The sequence below is a fragment of the Urocampus carinirostris genome, chromosome 2 (assembly GCF_059441175.1).
Source record: "Urocampus carinirostris isolate Australia breed hairy pipefish chromosome 2, RoL_Ucar_1.0, whole genome shotgun sequence".
Classification (NCBI taxonomy): domain Eukaryota; kingdom Metazoa; phylum Chordata; class Actinopteri; order Syngnathiformes; family Syngnathidae; genus Urocampus; species Urocampus carinirostris.
Window position 1 is genome coordinate 58,937,796 of NC_142350.1, and position 15,376 is coordinate 58,953,171.

The 15,376-nt window shown below is 39.2% G+C and overlaps 2 protein-coding genes across 2 annotated transcripts; both read left to right on the forward strand.

Annotated features, from left to right (window-relative positions):
* Window positions 1-1,251: 1,251 nt before the first annotated feature.
* gpatch3 (G patch domain containing 3) lies at window positions 1,252-8,005 on the forward strand. Its single transcript, XM_088328107.1, has 7 exons — window positions 1,252-1,682; window positions 3,913-4,367; window positions 5,155-5,329; window positions 6,565-6,624; window positions 6,713-6,834; window positions 6,920-7,047; window positions 7,751-8,005. Exons 1-7 carry the CDS (start codon window positions 1,277-1,279, stop codon window positions 7,932-7,934), a joined length of 1,530 nt encoding a protein of 509 aa, XP_088184233.1. The 5' UTR covers window positions 1,252-1,276; the 3' UTR covers window positions 7,935-8,005.
* A 2,658-nt stretch (window positions 8,006-10,663) lies between these two features.
* Window positions 10,664-14,524, forward strand: gpn2 (GPN-loop GTPase 2). The gene is made up of 5 exons (XM_088328108.1): window positions 10,664-11,620; window positions 11,711-11,867; window positions 12,398-12,558; window positions 13,886-14,016; window positions 14,163-14,524. The coding sequence occupies exons 1-5, from the start codon at window positions 11,201-11,203 to the stop codon at window positions 14,236-14,238; spliced, it is 945 nt and encodes a 314-aa protein (XP_088184234.1). The 5' UTR covers window positions 10,664-11,200; the 3' UTR covers window positions 14,239-14,524.
* The last annotated feature ends 852 nt before the right edge of the window (window positions 14,525-15,376 follow it).

Below are 15,376 nucleotides of genomic sequence, written 5' to 3' on the forward strand. Positions count from 1 at the left end.
AATGGTAGCAAATGCTCATTTATGCAACTTTTTAAAGATATATAAATATTCTAAAATACTAGTAAAAACTGTGATATTTTCTACGCTACCATACAAATTTGAATGGAAATTGAATGACATGGACAGAGAGTCAACTGCAAAGCCCAGAAAATCATTGGCTGCTCTCTGCCCAGTGTAGGGGTCATTACCTTCTTGCGATACAGTAGCAGAGCCAACAAAATTAAAAAGGATTACTCTCATCCCAGCCATCATCTCTTTAACCCTGCAGATGCAACAGATCCTTGAAAACAATGACTAAGAGGCCAAAATCCCGTTTCTAACCCCAGGGGCACACCAAAAAAGCACAAAAGATCGTAAATATATATATATATATATATATATATATATATATATATATATATATATATATATACTATATAGCTTGTCTATGAATGGAAAAATGAGTATTGATATTTTATTTCTCAATTTATCGGTTAAATTTATTGCTGCTACATGTCGTTGCACTACTTTTTCATTGCACTATTGTTCGGATTCTCTTACAAATTAGGCAAGTCTCCCTTGTAAATAGTTTACGAATTTTATTGATATTTATCCTAACATTCTTTTTAGTCCTATAGTTTTCCATTTTATGTCTTTATTATTTGTTTATCTTGGAGTGCCACGTCTAATCTCGCGTTAAACAGTGTTCACTGAGTTGTCTTCAATGACAATGAAGAGAATTATAATAAATCCAGATATATGACTTTTTTTTTTTAAATGTATGTCGGAAAATAAAGAACTTTATCACACTACTCTATTTTTAAAACAGTCTTTTAATAGATAGACCATTTGAAAATAGGCCTACTCAGTAATGTGCCTTTGTTATTGTCATTTCATTTTAACCCTTTTTTTTGTTAATAAAAACCATTTTAAAATTAAAATATGAACGAAAATAACCGTGTATTTCTTGTAAGGAATTATATTGTTTTTGTTTAAAAAACGTTATTTTTTTTATTCTTTTCCACCACACCGTGCTTTTACTACAACCCTTACACATTATTAAAAACGAAGAAGGACACAAGCAGCGTTGACGTCTTTTTACACAAAGATTTCGGAAACGCGTCCCTTTTAAACTATATGAAATTTGTATTTAATACACATTTTTTGTATAAGATACACTTGAAAAATACAACATTGTTAAAAAAAAATCTTACCTAATAGTCCCCAAAAATATGGTATTACGTCATATCCGGTTATCGTCGGAAGTGTAATTTTATCATTGTTGATGTGAGAAAACATGGCGGCCTTCGAAGGCGTCTTTTTGGTTGTTAGCAACATTCCCGCTGCTTTCCATTCGGCGGACCTCCGCAATTATTTCAGTCAGTTCATAGAGAGCGGCGGTTTCATTTGTTTTCATTATCGTCACCGACCTGAAGTACATCAAAAACCTCAAAAGTGCGAGGACAACGAGGAGGACGGTGAGAAATCGTCTGGAAGCGAGCTAGCACCGCCAGCTGGGGATGACAACAGCCCCAAAAAGACAAAAATGGTGGCCAAAACTTGCTGTTGTGTAGTCTCTGTCCATAAAGAACACGCTGATAGATTCGTTAAGATGTACGCAGGGAACCACTGGATCGACTCCAAGGGTAACTGGCTGTCCAGAAGATGCGTCATTAAAAGAGTGAGGGTTTCAGAACACAATGGTAAGTGATCCTATCAACCCCATAACCACAAAGTAGTCATCGATACTGATGAAATATGCTGATATTATTAGTCAATCAAATAATCGATCTTCTGTGGGAAAATGATTGATAATTGTCTAGAAACACATTTAGATCACAACATTGGAACATTGTGTATTATTTAGTGCCTCTTAAACTATTAATTGTAAAAATATTGCCTTGAATATTAAACAAAAATACATGAACTACCATATAAATGTAAGTCGAGAAATTTGTTTTCCTTTATACATGACTTGAACCTCATCTAGAGAGCACTTACATGATTTTCCGCCCTCTTCCTGCTACGGAAACCTGAAGACTGAAAAACTAGTGTTGTTTGATAAGCAATTTTGGTGCAACTTCCAATTCATCTGCAAATTCTAGTGTGCTGGGTATTCATGCAAGCAATAGATTACACAAAACAGTGGCCACTCTACATACAAAATTAATTCGTTCCAGGATTAAGCTTGTATGTAGAATTTCTCACATCTTGATCAAATGTTCCCCATTAGAAATAACTTAAAATCAATAAATCTGTACCCAGCCTCCTAAAATTATCCAAAGTAACACTAAATAGCTCTAAAACACATCTTCCTGATCTTTAAAAACATATTCAAATAGTAGTTTACTGTAAAAATACAGTAATAACATAAATAACATCTCATCTCATTCGCCGTACCGCTTATCCTCATTAGGGTCGCGGGGGGGCTGGAGCCCATCCCAGCCATCTCCAGGCAGTGGGCAGGGGACACCCTGAACTGGTTGCCAACCAATCGCAGGGCACACAGGGACAGACAACTCATTCGCTCATTCACACCTAGGGACAATTTGGACCGGGCAATTCACCTGAAATGCATGTTTTTGGAACGTGGGAGGAAACCGGAGTGCCCGGAGGAAACCCACGCAAGCACGGGGAGAACATACAAACTCCGCACAGGAAGTCTGGAGCTGGATTTGAACCCACGACAGGTTCCCGTGACATGAACTGTGCCGTACAAGCGCTAACCACTGCGCCGCCGTGCTGCCACATAAATAACATGATATTACCAAAATAAAATCAGAATTTATCAAGAGCACTTACCATGGAGGAAGTTAGGAGTTGCTAACTGAAGTGTATGCGTGGTGGTGTTGGAGTGAGGGAGCAGATGAGACTGTCGATGATTTAAAAGCAATTACCACTTAGTTGCTAGAGTCACATAAATGAGATGCAATGCAATTTAAAAAGCACATCACAATATCGCGGGATAAGGTCTGTATGGAAGGAGACGCACATTCTAAGTGGAACAAGCTGATGTTGGCGCTGAGCGGTTTTGAGCACTCGGCCCTCTTGTGCTAGTGTTGATATTGGACAGCTCGTATTTTGAATTCCTCGTAATTGGAGTATGTCGTATGTAGAGGGTAAACTGTACTTCCTGTGGAAGACTTACAATAGCCAAAAACAAAGACTACAGAACTATTTATGTTCCACGCCATATCCTTGAAAAATGGCACGTGATAACTGAAAATGACAGCGAAAGACTTTGGAGCTTTATTATATGTCTGAAAGCAAGAATCTCCAACTAATGGCTGGCTATTTATTTCAGGGGTCGGGAACCTTTTTGACTCAAATAGCCATGAAAGCAAAGTACTGTATCAAGATTTTTTTTCACGTGAAAGCCACACCATATATATTAAGACAGATTAAAGGGAGCCGTCATTCCTGATCCAGACAAAAGCTAATTTGTCAGTGCATTTTTTTACTGTATGATGTTTGATGATTTCATAAAATATCCATCCATCCATTATCTGCACCGCTTATCCTCAGTAGGGTCGCGGGGGTGCTGGAGCCCATCTCAGCTGTCTTCGGGCAGTGGGCAGGGGACATTCCCGGTTCTTGGTTGTTAAATAGCCACTAGAAGGCAGCCAACACTGGTATCGACTACATTTGCAAACACCGAAATGGTTTCAATTTGGTCTTTTAAGTTGGTATTTTTGTTTGAAAAACATTTGGCAACTTTAGAAAACTGAAAAAGGTTGGCAAAATCATGCTGGCGCCCACACTCGTTGCAAGACACAGTATGACCAGAGTTTTTCCGCAGAAAATCACGCCAACCAGAGAGTTGCCATTCTATTCGTTTTTATGAATTTATAAAATGTTGTACAGCTCTATAAACACCTCTAATGAAGAAAGGTTTTGGTACAGCAGATAATTTTTTTCCCCCTTTCCTTCTAGATGACAATCCTTTCCCATACAAGACAAGACTTGAACAGCGACACCGGATTTCCCAAACCGAACATTTCACTATGTCTGACCTTAAGACATTATCTGAACTTAATCCACCCGCGCTGATGGAGAACGGCAACGTGGGCACGTCAGTTAAAATCTTCCTACAGCTCATCCAATCTTGCCGGCTGCCTCCCCGCCTCATTCGCAAATTGGGCCTTACGTTCCCTAAGACTGGCTCCAACCGTCGCTATGGTAACGTGCCATACCAATACGATGACACTTATACGCTACCGGCCACAGAAGAGACCGTTTTAACTGCCACTGGCCATGAGATAACTGGACCGGGCACATTCACTGCGAGAACATCAGCGCAGAGGCGTTTGGATTACTCCTGTGAGTCGAATGATGAGGACGAGCCACAAATACATGAGGAGGATGATGTGGAGTCAAATGCTGATGATGTAAGTTCTAGACAACAACGTGGAACATGGAGAACTGCGAATTATTGTCTGGAATGTTTCGTTTGTCTGTCCTGCATTCCTTTAGAGAAAATGTGTTCTCCACGTGTAGATTTCTTAAGGGTTCTCTCATCAAATTCCTACATCCCTAATAGATGTGTTTTAAGTTACATGAAAGCTAACATCAACTGGACTTGGCTTTCACTTTCCTGTTAACCAAGAGGACAAGCATAAATTAATGTGACACCAGTACAGCTTCACTTTGGTTTTACCATACCTGTCAACCTGTACGTTTTTGCCGTACAAAGTATGTTTATTATGCATTTTAAGACGTGTACGACGTACAAGCAAATCTGTACGGAAAAACGCAAATTTGTCAATTATGGGTACCATCCGGTAAACACAGACTATCACGAAACGGCAAATCAAGCAAGTCTAACGAGTTCGCCGCGTTAGCCTCTATCTCGGTATCGTTTTTTTTCGTTGCAAACGAAGGGAGCGGTTTGATGCTACTGTGCGCATGTGTCTGCCGCCTGGGGATTTCCCATCATGCATCACTTTAAAAAAAAATATGGTGTAAGATTATTTCGTAAGGGAAAATGCGACAGTTTGTACGGGCATGGAGCCGTGGAGGTTGACAGGTATGGTTTTACGATCAATTCAAAACCTAAAAGTGTGATGAAAACAAATTGGATTATCATCTTTTTTTATTTTTTAAGAAAACTGCAACTCAATGAACTTTAATCTTGTACTGACTCTATAGCACCACTGATCTTTCTTTTGGTTGCAGGATGATGACCGCTGTGAGGAGTGGGAGCGACATGAAGCATTGCATGAAGATATTACAAGCCAAGAGCGAAGCAAAGAAAGACTGTTTGAAGAAGAAATTGAGCTAAAGTGGGAGAAAGGAGGCTCAGGTTTAGTGTTTTACACTGATGCCCAGTACTGGCAGGAAGAAGAAGGAGGTAGGCCCAACTGTTATAGGATATCTACTTAATGTGACCCAATTTATGATTTTTTTTATTTTTTCAAAATTTAAGCCCATAAGTGTTGCTTTGCTTGTTATCATAAATCCAAGATGTGAGCTCTGTTAGATCGTGGCAGCAGCTGCAACACTATAATGTGTGGACGTGAAAATACCAACACACATTGAGTGTAGGGATGCAACTAACAACTATTTTAATAACCAACTAGTCACTGATTGTTGAAAAGTTCAGTCAAATAATCGGATAATTGTTTTTAAATTTTGCGTGAAGTTGATTTAATTATGTGGCAAATGATGATAAACATAAGAAAAATGAGTACAATGAAAAGTGCATCTTTTATTGAACATAATATAAATTCTTACAAAAATTGAATAAAAAAATGCCCCATCTGAAACCAATTAGGCACAGAGCTCGTTCAGTAGAGACATAAATACATAAACAAACCTTTGTCCATTTTTATGGAAGGGCAAATAAATAATAATTTAAATTAAAGTAAACATTTTTTACCCTTGTAAGAACAGTAACTAAAACACATATTTTGTGTGTTTTGTAAAGTACATTCTGTGGTCAGTTTCAAAGTCTGTAACCAAAGAACTGAACGCTTCTCAACAGTTCTAAATCAAACTGTTTTAAAGGGGTGCCTTGTGTCTCTTCTTTGGACTTTATGCATTTAATTTCAAATACCTTGTCAGGCACAATTTGGCATAATGCTCAAGCTCTTTTTTACAGGGAAATCCGCATATAAAATGTACAACGCGTATCATCACAACCATATTGGCTTACTTTAAATCTTGCTGGGGCGAGTCAGACTATGTTTCGATCAACTGTTTTGGCTTTATTTCTTCTTAAATGTTCCTGTATCACCAAGCTACTGCCATGATACACAAGGTCTGCTTTGCAAACTTTTTATTCGCTGTATCGTGGCTAAAATGCTCCCAGGTTTAAGAAATTTTGGTACGCGTACTTGGTGTTGATTCTATTTTTGAATGTTCCCACATGGGACAGAAACACTATTGCGCAGGAGAAACTCTCATCAGAGATTATTTACATGTCAAAGGCCTTACTCTGTTGGAAAAACAACGGAATTCATTGTTGACTATTTCTACTATTGTATTTTGTCAACAACTTTGACTAATCTTTACAGCCCTGATTGGGTGATTATTAACACAAACGCTAAATGAACTCGGCTAACCATTTTGTTTACCTTTTTTTAGATTTCGATGAGCAAACAGCGGACGATTGGGACGTTGACATGAGTGTCTACTATGATAAAGGTAATTTGGACTACCTCATTTGTTTTAATATTATGGTGGTTTTGTACGTAATCACAAGATTTCTCAACCTCTTTGCATAATTTCTCAGACGGGGGCGACATGGATGCTCGGGACTATGTCCGAATGCGCATGGAAAATAGGCTGAGGGATGGTCTAGAAGAGGGAACAGCACACAATCAGGTCATTGGAAGTTTTGAGAGGTACACTAAGGTATGCAAATAAGTCACAATATATACTAACTTGTTAACGATTCAGCCTTACATTTTGTATGCATTCCTATTGGTCTGTTATTTAGGGCTTTGGTCGCCGTGTGATGGAAAAGCAAGGATGGAAAGACGGTGAAGGGTTAGGAAGCAGTCAACCTGGAATTCCTGAAGCTCTGGAGAATGACGGCAAACATCCACATTGCAAAAGGGGGTTCGGGTAAGTTTCCACATAAGAAGAAATTACCGTATTTCCACGACCATAAGGCGCACATGAAAGTCACCGATCTTCTTCGAATTGTGCGACGCGCCCTATCGCGCGGTGCGCTACGTCTTTCGGTGGTCTTATGGTTGGGCGCCCTGAGTCTTGGCCGAGACAAGATTTATGACATTTTTGGGTGAAATACAATATTTTTGTGAGATTGTACATATTTCCAACTAAATGTGACTTAGATTCGGCTCCTGTGACTTAGAAGCGGCTCTTGTTTGATCGCCATCATAATCAACAGTTATCTCAGCCTCCTCTCTCCCAATATTGATTAAATCCAATACCTCACGTTCCCTCAATTGAATCCTGTCAGAGTTTTCGTCCACTAAGGCGTGTTGATTTGAAATGGATAAAGAGCAGCCGCGAGAAGATTAAAGATTACTGAATCAAAGGGTAGAAATTGGAGGGAGGCCGAAAACAAACTCAGACAAGTTTTTATCCGTGGGTTTTATTTTATAATCATTACTTAAATAAACCACAACCAAACTCAGTTTTCCGACTGCTGTATTATTAAATGCGCTCCGTAGTGTTAAATTCAGAAATAGAACCATCTACGGTGACTGCGCTCTTTCACACAGTGCACAGTTTGGTCGTGAAAATACGATTTATTTTCACAAGTCATACTGCTCTTTATGGTGCGCTGTTTATTTCACAGATATCACGGTGAAAGGATTTTCTTACATCCGGGTAAAAAGGCCAGAAAAGAGTTTCATATAACTACCATCTATGACAAACCCAAAGACATTGATATGGGGGATTCACTGCTCAGACGACAAGCTAACAACACCATGAAGTACAGAGGTTGGCAACCAGGGGGCAGTGTTGGATTACGAAGATGACTAATACTGTTTTGTATTTGACGTTCGTCTTATTTTTCTAAATATAACAAAATACAATTGTTTTCTTGCTTTGTTGTGTGTACTTTTGTCCATTTTATATTCAACAGGAATGGCAAAATCAAAAGAATTTACAGTCAATGCATGTATTGGGCTTCTCTGAGCTGAGCCTCTCTTGAGAGCTTAACTCTAAAAACACAGCAATGGCTAATAGTGGGGTTTTTTTGTATGCATTTATTCATTTTAAATCACGGAACTACCCGCTGGTCCGGGCTTTTGGATTTACTCCTATGAACAATTGAGTCTACATTGCACTCGATGTTTATATAGTGTGAATGCTAAAAAACAAACAAACATGAAAACCCCAAATAGAGCAGGGGTCAGGAACCTATGGCTTGTGAGCCATATATGGCTTTTTTATGAGTACATTTAGCTCAGAGACAAAACTTTTCTCAATGTCTTTGCATATTCGATGTGAGTAGGGGCTATTGTAGTGCACGCGAAGACAAAACAATGCTTCCCTTTTGCTATGGTCCACTTACAGTCAATGTTTCACACCAACAGACCCGTTTTGGCTGTATGTCGCTAAGGAATCCTTTATATAGAAGCTCATTGAATAACTCAGGTTCGCTGTTGAAACAGCTTAGGGTGAAAACCCACAGAACAAATTTTAAACACTCAAAAACATCAGCGAAAGCCCACAGAAAAATGTCATTGGGTGAGATGTAGGAGTGGGCGGAGCTATGCATAGAGCGCAAGCAGTCCATTTTGTCTCTTGTCTTCGTTTGATGGATAGATAGGATTTTGTGACATTTTTACATAATTCATTTGCTCGCACCTTGAAACCATTATGACAAAAATGGAGGTCGAAATGATCCTCCGAACACTTAAGTAACTGAGGGAAGGAGACACATTTTAAGTGGTATACTTCATAGGCTCTGGCATGGATATTATTACATAGATTTTATCAAATCATCAAAGATCACACAGTGAAACAAAATGCGCTGAAGAATAAGCTTGTGTTTGGAGAGTAAAATTAGCGGTTTTGTTGAATTTTGCCTTAACCCTTCGATGCATATGTGGGGTCAAAATTGACACCAATGGGTTGTAATTCTTCAAAACCTTTGACGTTAAAAACAAGTTGTAATGTTGTTGTATTCCAGGTTATCTTCATAAAACATTTATCACATGATGCCATTAGTAATTCTATTATTTTTTGCCAATAATTTATGACCTCACTCATGGAAAAGTATGTACTGGTAGGTTATGAATCCTAAGGTTAAAATGTATGGCTTTCTAACTATCTATCTACTTTGGTCATATCCCTCAAGAAGGGTGACCAACAGCATGACAAACACATACCATAACAAAGCAAATAAAAAGGGGGGGAAAATAGCAAAAAACACTCATTTTTGGACCATGGCCAACCCAAATGCCCAAACACCTAAACAAGTTAGGCACCTCGGCACCTGAGTTGGTCATGCTTTCGTCCCTCCAGTTGAAACGGGACACAAGAAAGCGGCCATGTCACTCGGGGTGACACCACACACTCTTTTGTTCAACAGCAGGGCCCGACAGCTTTCACTGGTTTACCTCTGCCGCATCATACAGGTGCCCTGCCCATCCCTTAGAAGCCTCTCCTCTCATTTCACCAACAAGAGCTCTAGCTTCCACTAGATTTCGACCTCTTTCCTGCAGTGCACTCATAACACCATCGGTATGGCTTTCTACACCCCAAAAATAAAAAATCCAAACATTTTGCTTTTATGGCTCTTTGAGTCAAAAAGGCTCCTGACCCCTAAACTACAGTGAACGGCTTTTCTTTCTTTCTAAATGAAATGCAGTGGGACAGAGACAGAAACATTGGTTTAAATGTGTTATACATGTCATCCTCAGCAAATTGCTCCCACAGTTATTCTATCTATCTATCTATCTATCTATCTTGGTCATATCCCTCGAGAGGGGTGACCAACAACAAGACAAAGCAAAGACAAACACATACAGTTATTAATGATTGCATATTAAGCGATAATAACTCAAACATAACACGGCATATATTTACTCACAGCAAGATGGACAATGTAGAATAAAAACAAGGATCATTTGTCTTAATACGTTTCTTTTATTTACCATATAAACAGTACAATTCTTTCTTTGTTCTTTACACACTTACAGTGATTCAGTGAACTGGCAGTGTACGTTGCAGTGTTATTTTTCTTTTTAAATATCCTCTGCAAAAGTGTTATACGGCGTACAGAATCTGAAATAATATTTAAAAAGTGTACAATATGGGACGTCGACAGGTGTGGTATTACAGTGGGACCTCGATTATCGCGGTTAATGGGGACCAAAACCACCCGCGAAAAGTGAAAATCCACTAAGTAGTGGCGCACCTTCAAAAAAAAAAGAAAAAAAAAAGATTTTTTTTTAATTATTATTATTTTTTAGACACGGTTAATGGGGACCAAAACCACCTGCGAAAAGTGAAAATCTGCGAAGTAGCGACGCCCCTTCAAAAATGCTTAAATTTTAATTGTTTTTAAATTATTTTATTTTATTATTATTATTTTTCAGGCCCGCGAAGCCTTGAACCCGCAAACGTCGAACCGTGAAGTAGCGAGGTCCCACTGTATACTGTTCAAGCTATTACACTTTTAAGCACCTGAATGTAGTATTTACATTACGCAAATATGTCACGGAACTCTTTTATTTTGAAACTCCTACGTCAACATGACCCGGATGTAATCAAAGTTAGCACTGCAGCTACGTATTCCGAAAGCATTTATTGACGTGAGGATTTACAAACACCGGTTGGGGTTAATGTGAACTTTAGAACTTTTGAATGTGATAATTTTATACTTTCCAGTGTTAATAGTGGTCTGGGTTATTAACGCTTGTAAATTAGTCTTGATTTAAGTTTGGTTATATAGTGTGTTTACACACGTTAGGGGATACGGTCGGTCCTCTATGGCTGCAGCTCGGTATGCGGTTTCCCACACATCAACAAGATGGTAAATCAGTTTACTGTCGTGCGAGCTTATTATCTAAGTCAGTTTGAAAAGGGAAACCTTTAAAACATACGGGATTCAACCATCGAGTGGTTGAATTAAAATTGTCGGGCGTGTACTGGTTTGCATTTGCTATCTAAATTAATTACTCAAATTGGACAGTATGAATATATCACATTCAACCCAATTTCTGGTTTTTATTTGACAGTTTCAAACAAAAACGCAAAAATAAAAAAATACTTTGACGCTGTTTGCCACAGCATGTCTGCTCTTAAGGGAGAAATGCAGTCTTTACGTTTTGGTCAGGTGGTGATCGGACCGCCTGGTTCGGGTAAAACCACTTACTGCCAAGCCATGCAAGAGTTCCTGACCCACCTGGGTCGCAAGGTCGTTGTGGTAAACATGGACCCAGCCAATGACAGACTCCCATACTCCTGTGCTGTTGACATCTCCGAACTGGTCACTTTGGATGATGTCATGGAGGCCCTAAAATTGGGACCCAATGGGGGGCTACTATACTGCATGGAGTATGTGGAGACCAACCTGGACTGGCTGGAAAAGAAGCTGAAGGACCACCCAGATTGCTACTTCTTGTTTGACTGCCCAGGGCAAGTGGAGCTCTACACACACCAGAATTCCGTGAAGAACATATTCTCGCAACTGGGAAAATGGAATTTCAGGGTAAGTGCATTCAACCAGTTTTAGAAATCCATTGGAGGTCTGGAGAGTTGTGTTGTTGATTTTTTTTTCCCTTTGTCCCTTTTGTTTCAGCTAGCATGTGTGCACCTTGTGGACTCTCACTATTGTGCGGACCCAGCCAAGTTCATCTCTGTGTTGTGCACCTCGTTGTCCACCATGCTGCATGTGGAGCTCCCGCATGTCAACGTCCTCTCCAAAATGGATCTGATTGAGCAGTATGGCAAATTAGGTAAATTGCAAAGCCAAATAAATTATTGTCAATGGTAATTTATGGAAAGTGCTGAGCTATTTAAAGAGTTAAGCTCAGAAAATGGCTATTTCGCATAGTGCTCCGTACGGCTTGTCCTCTAATCTGACTAAAGGTGGGCAATTGGGTGCTGTTTTGCTTGAATGTTCAAATTTGTCCATACGGATAAACAAATCGCAATCGTTTGGGGGTAGTAAAACTGATAAAAAAATGAAATTTATAGATGCTAAGGAGAAACAATAAGCATAACTCATTTACCTAATAAAATTTTGCCTTTTACTTAAATGTTGAAAAAAGCCAAAGCAAACCAGTCAATCTCATCAAATAAAGATCTTGGACTTGAAATAAATCAGCCTTTTCAAATACAAAAACATATGTTAATGCTAATTCTTGAAAGTTGTTTGGCACTTATTTTCCTTCTTAAATGTTGTCAATTTATTTGGTCTGTTCTGGGTAATCAACAGTTTTCTCACCAAGTTGATCCTAATTCTATGTTCTCATTCACTGTCCAGCATTCAACCTGGACTTCTACACGGAGGTTCTGGACCTGACCTACCTTTTAGATCATCTGGCTGCTGATCCGTTCTTCCAAAAATTCCACCATTTAAACGTAAAACTGGCCGAGGTCATTCAAGATTACAGCCTCGTCTCGTTCGTGTCTCTCAATGTTCAGGTATTTTTGTCACCCTAGACATTTCCAATATTACAATGATGAAGCCGCCTTCCATTATATTAATTGGATTTTAAGAGGAGCCACAATGTTGATAAATGCATTATTGAAAGTTAGGGATTCTTTACCATGTTTTTCAGAGAAATAACTAAATCTTGGGTAGATATTGAAATGACACAACATTGCAATAACTTTAGTACATAAAATCCCCTTCCCTTCTCATAAAATGACTAAAATTGAAAGAAATACTTCTAAATCCCAACTAAGTATTTCTCAATAATAATTGCCATTCCCTTTATGTAACATTTCTGATTTTTAGATTGCTAGTACAAGACAGCAAATACTTGGGTTAGTTACCATCATGTGAACATTTTAAAAGGCTGGTATGTGCTCTGAAACTTGGTATCGATACACGCCAATTGTCAAGCCAAGCCAAGTCATGTCTATTTGTGACGCCCTTAATCACAAAGAGTCTCAAAGGGCTGCACAGACCGCAGATGATTGCAAACCACAGACTATTATGACACCATCCCCTGATCTAAAACCTACATGAGGGCAAATAATACACATATATTGTCGACATAAAATATAGGTTATTCATTTGCTTTAGAATAGCCAATCCCTGTTTAAAATGTTTAAAATTAAAAACGTAATACAGCTTCTTTTATTATTTTGCTATTTTATTCCTTGTGAAAGCAAAAAGCGGAATATGTGTAAATTCCCAAGTTATTTAAGCTTTACTAGAAAATGACAGGATTGAAAAGTGAATTGCATTTGCAACGTAGTTTTGATGTAATAAATCTCGAGTAAAGAAAATAAATCGAGAGGGCAGACTCAGTAAGTGAGCTCTCATATTTTACTCAACATAAAAAAGGGAATGTTTTGTTTGTATTGCTTAATCTGCATTTTAAATTTCATAGTGGTTTTCAACAAAGTATGCAATATTTGTGTGTGTATATTGCTCATTGATTATTTTATTTGTTTGGTTTAAAATATAATGAGAACTATTTGTTTTTATTATTACTCAGCACAAATGAAAAAAAAACCTGTCCAACCTTTCAATATGAAAATATAATACCTGCTGCTAGATATTTATTTCACTGCTCTCGAAATGGCTGTAAAAAATATATCTTTTTTGGCCGTGTTTGGAATAAGAATGGTAACTGCTGTTTTTCCGATTAACTTCTAAGAGGAAAAACAAAGACTTAATTAACTTTCAGTCTGACGTAGGTCTGGTTACTATGGTAAGGTCCCATTACTGAAATCAGTGAGTTGTTTTCCTCAGACTTCAGCTTCTAAAAGTTGAAACAATTGTGCATTATGAACGCAGGACAAAGAAAGCATGATGCAGGTGCTGCGGGTGGTGGACAAGGCCAACGGCTGCTGCTTTGGAGACCTAGAGGAAAGGAACCTTCAAGCCATGATGTCAACCGCAGTAGGGGCAGATTTTCAGTTTGCCTCGTATCCTTTTCTATATCGGCACCGATGACTCAATGCTGACTCACAGCATTTACGGTACTCGCTGAAAAGCTGACTATCCTTCTAACTTGAGTTTGCAGCGGCAGTAGGTGAAAATGTTAATTTAGCCTTAACTGATCATTCTCCAGCACTCTGGGTGTTCAAGAGCGGTACCTCGGAACCAGTGAGAAGACCGTTGAGGATGAATTGATGGACAGTAAATGAATCTTAGTGCCTGCGTGCAAGCTTATTCAGGATGTTCTTTGAAGGACACACGCTTCATTCTAATTGTATATGAAATGTTAATGTTTTATTGTAGATCTGGGACGCTTCATCAGAAGTTTCTTTTAGGATTGCGTGTGCGCTTTTCTCCAGCGGGTGGCAGTCGACGTGCTCCCACACGTTGGAGTCTGCTCTCGGAAGAGCTGCTCCAGCTTTTCTTTTCAGCCCGAACTGAAAAATTAAGTCAGGCGGGGAGAGGAAGCCACATTAAATCTGTGTTTCTGCACAACTGGCCCTGTGTCTGCTCTTTGGGATGGAAGATCATCAAATTCTCTTTGCTCTTACTGATACTGTTGTATTTGTGTCAGCACACATTAAATCCACTTTCACGTAATTACTCATCCCCCCCCTCAAAACAATTGTGAGCCATACACTTTTCTATCGTTGTGAAATTATTCCTCAAATGACACCTTGAGTACCAGAGTTGATCTCGCCCGCATGGCATAGCTCAATTATTTTGACTTAATATCTGGAAGGCCTAATCTTACACGCAGTAGTCCATGCATGCATTGAGGGGGTGTGTCAGCCACAATGTTAAATTGCTATCCAATGTTTGCACATGTGATCGACTCATTGGTACCTCCTGGTTTGTGCCCCTTCTCCCTGTAGCCCCCTACAGGAAGACGCGTGCCTGATGGCAAAGGCGAGTTGGGAACTCGGGAATAGCGATATAATTTTCCTGATTTAGTTCGTGGATAATTGGGAATTTGATATGTTCATGCTTTTTTTTTCAGTTTAATCAGCAGCTAGCAGTCTTGCACACGCACACACTTCTCATCACACCCCCGCCCCTGCTGCTCTCTGCGTTTCATGGATGCCTCAGTCTTTGCTTTCACTTAGAAGATAAGCTAGGAGAAGAAACACACTACTTGTTTTCTTTTTCTGTATTTTTTTTGAAAGTGTCCACGTTGCACTAACGCCTCCCTTCATTCCGTCTCACTCGGACTGCTAGATAAGGTCTGGCTGACTGTTGGTTCAACGTTATTGGGGTGAGAGAGAGGTAGAGAGCTGCAGCCTTGCCTGGCTCCCATCCCCCACACTGCACAGCACGGATACGCGGAAGGGAGGAGGGATGGAAACG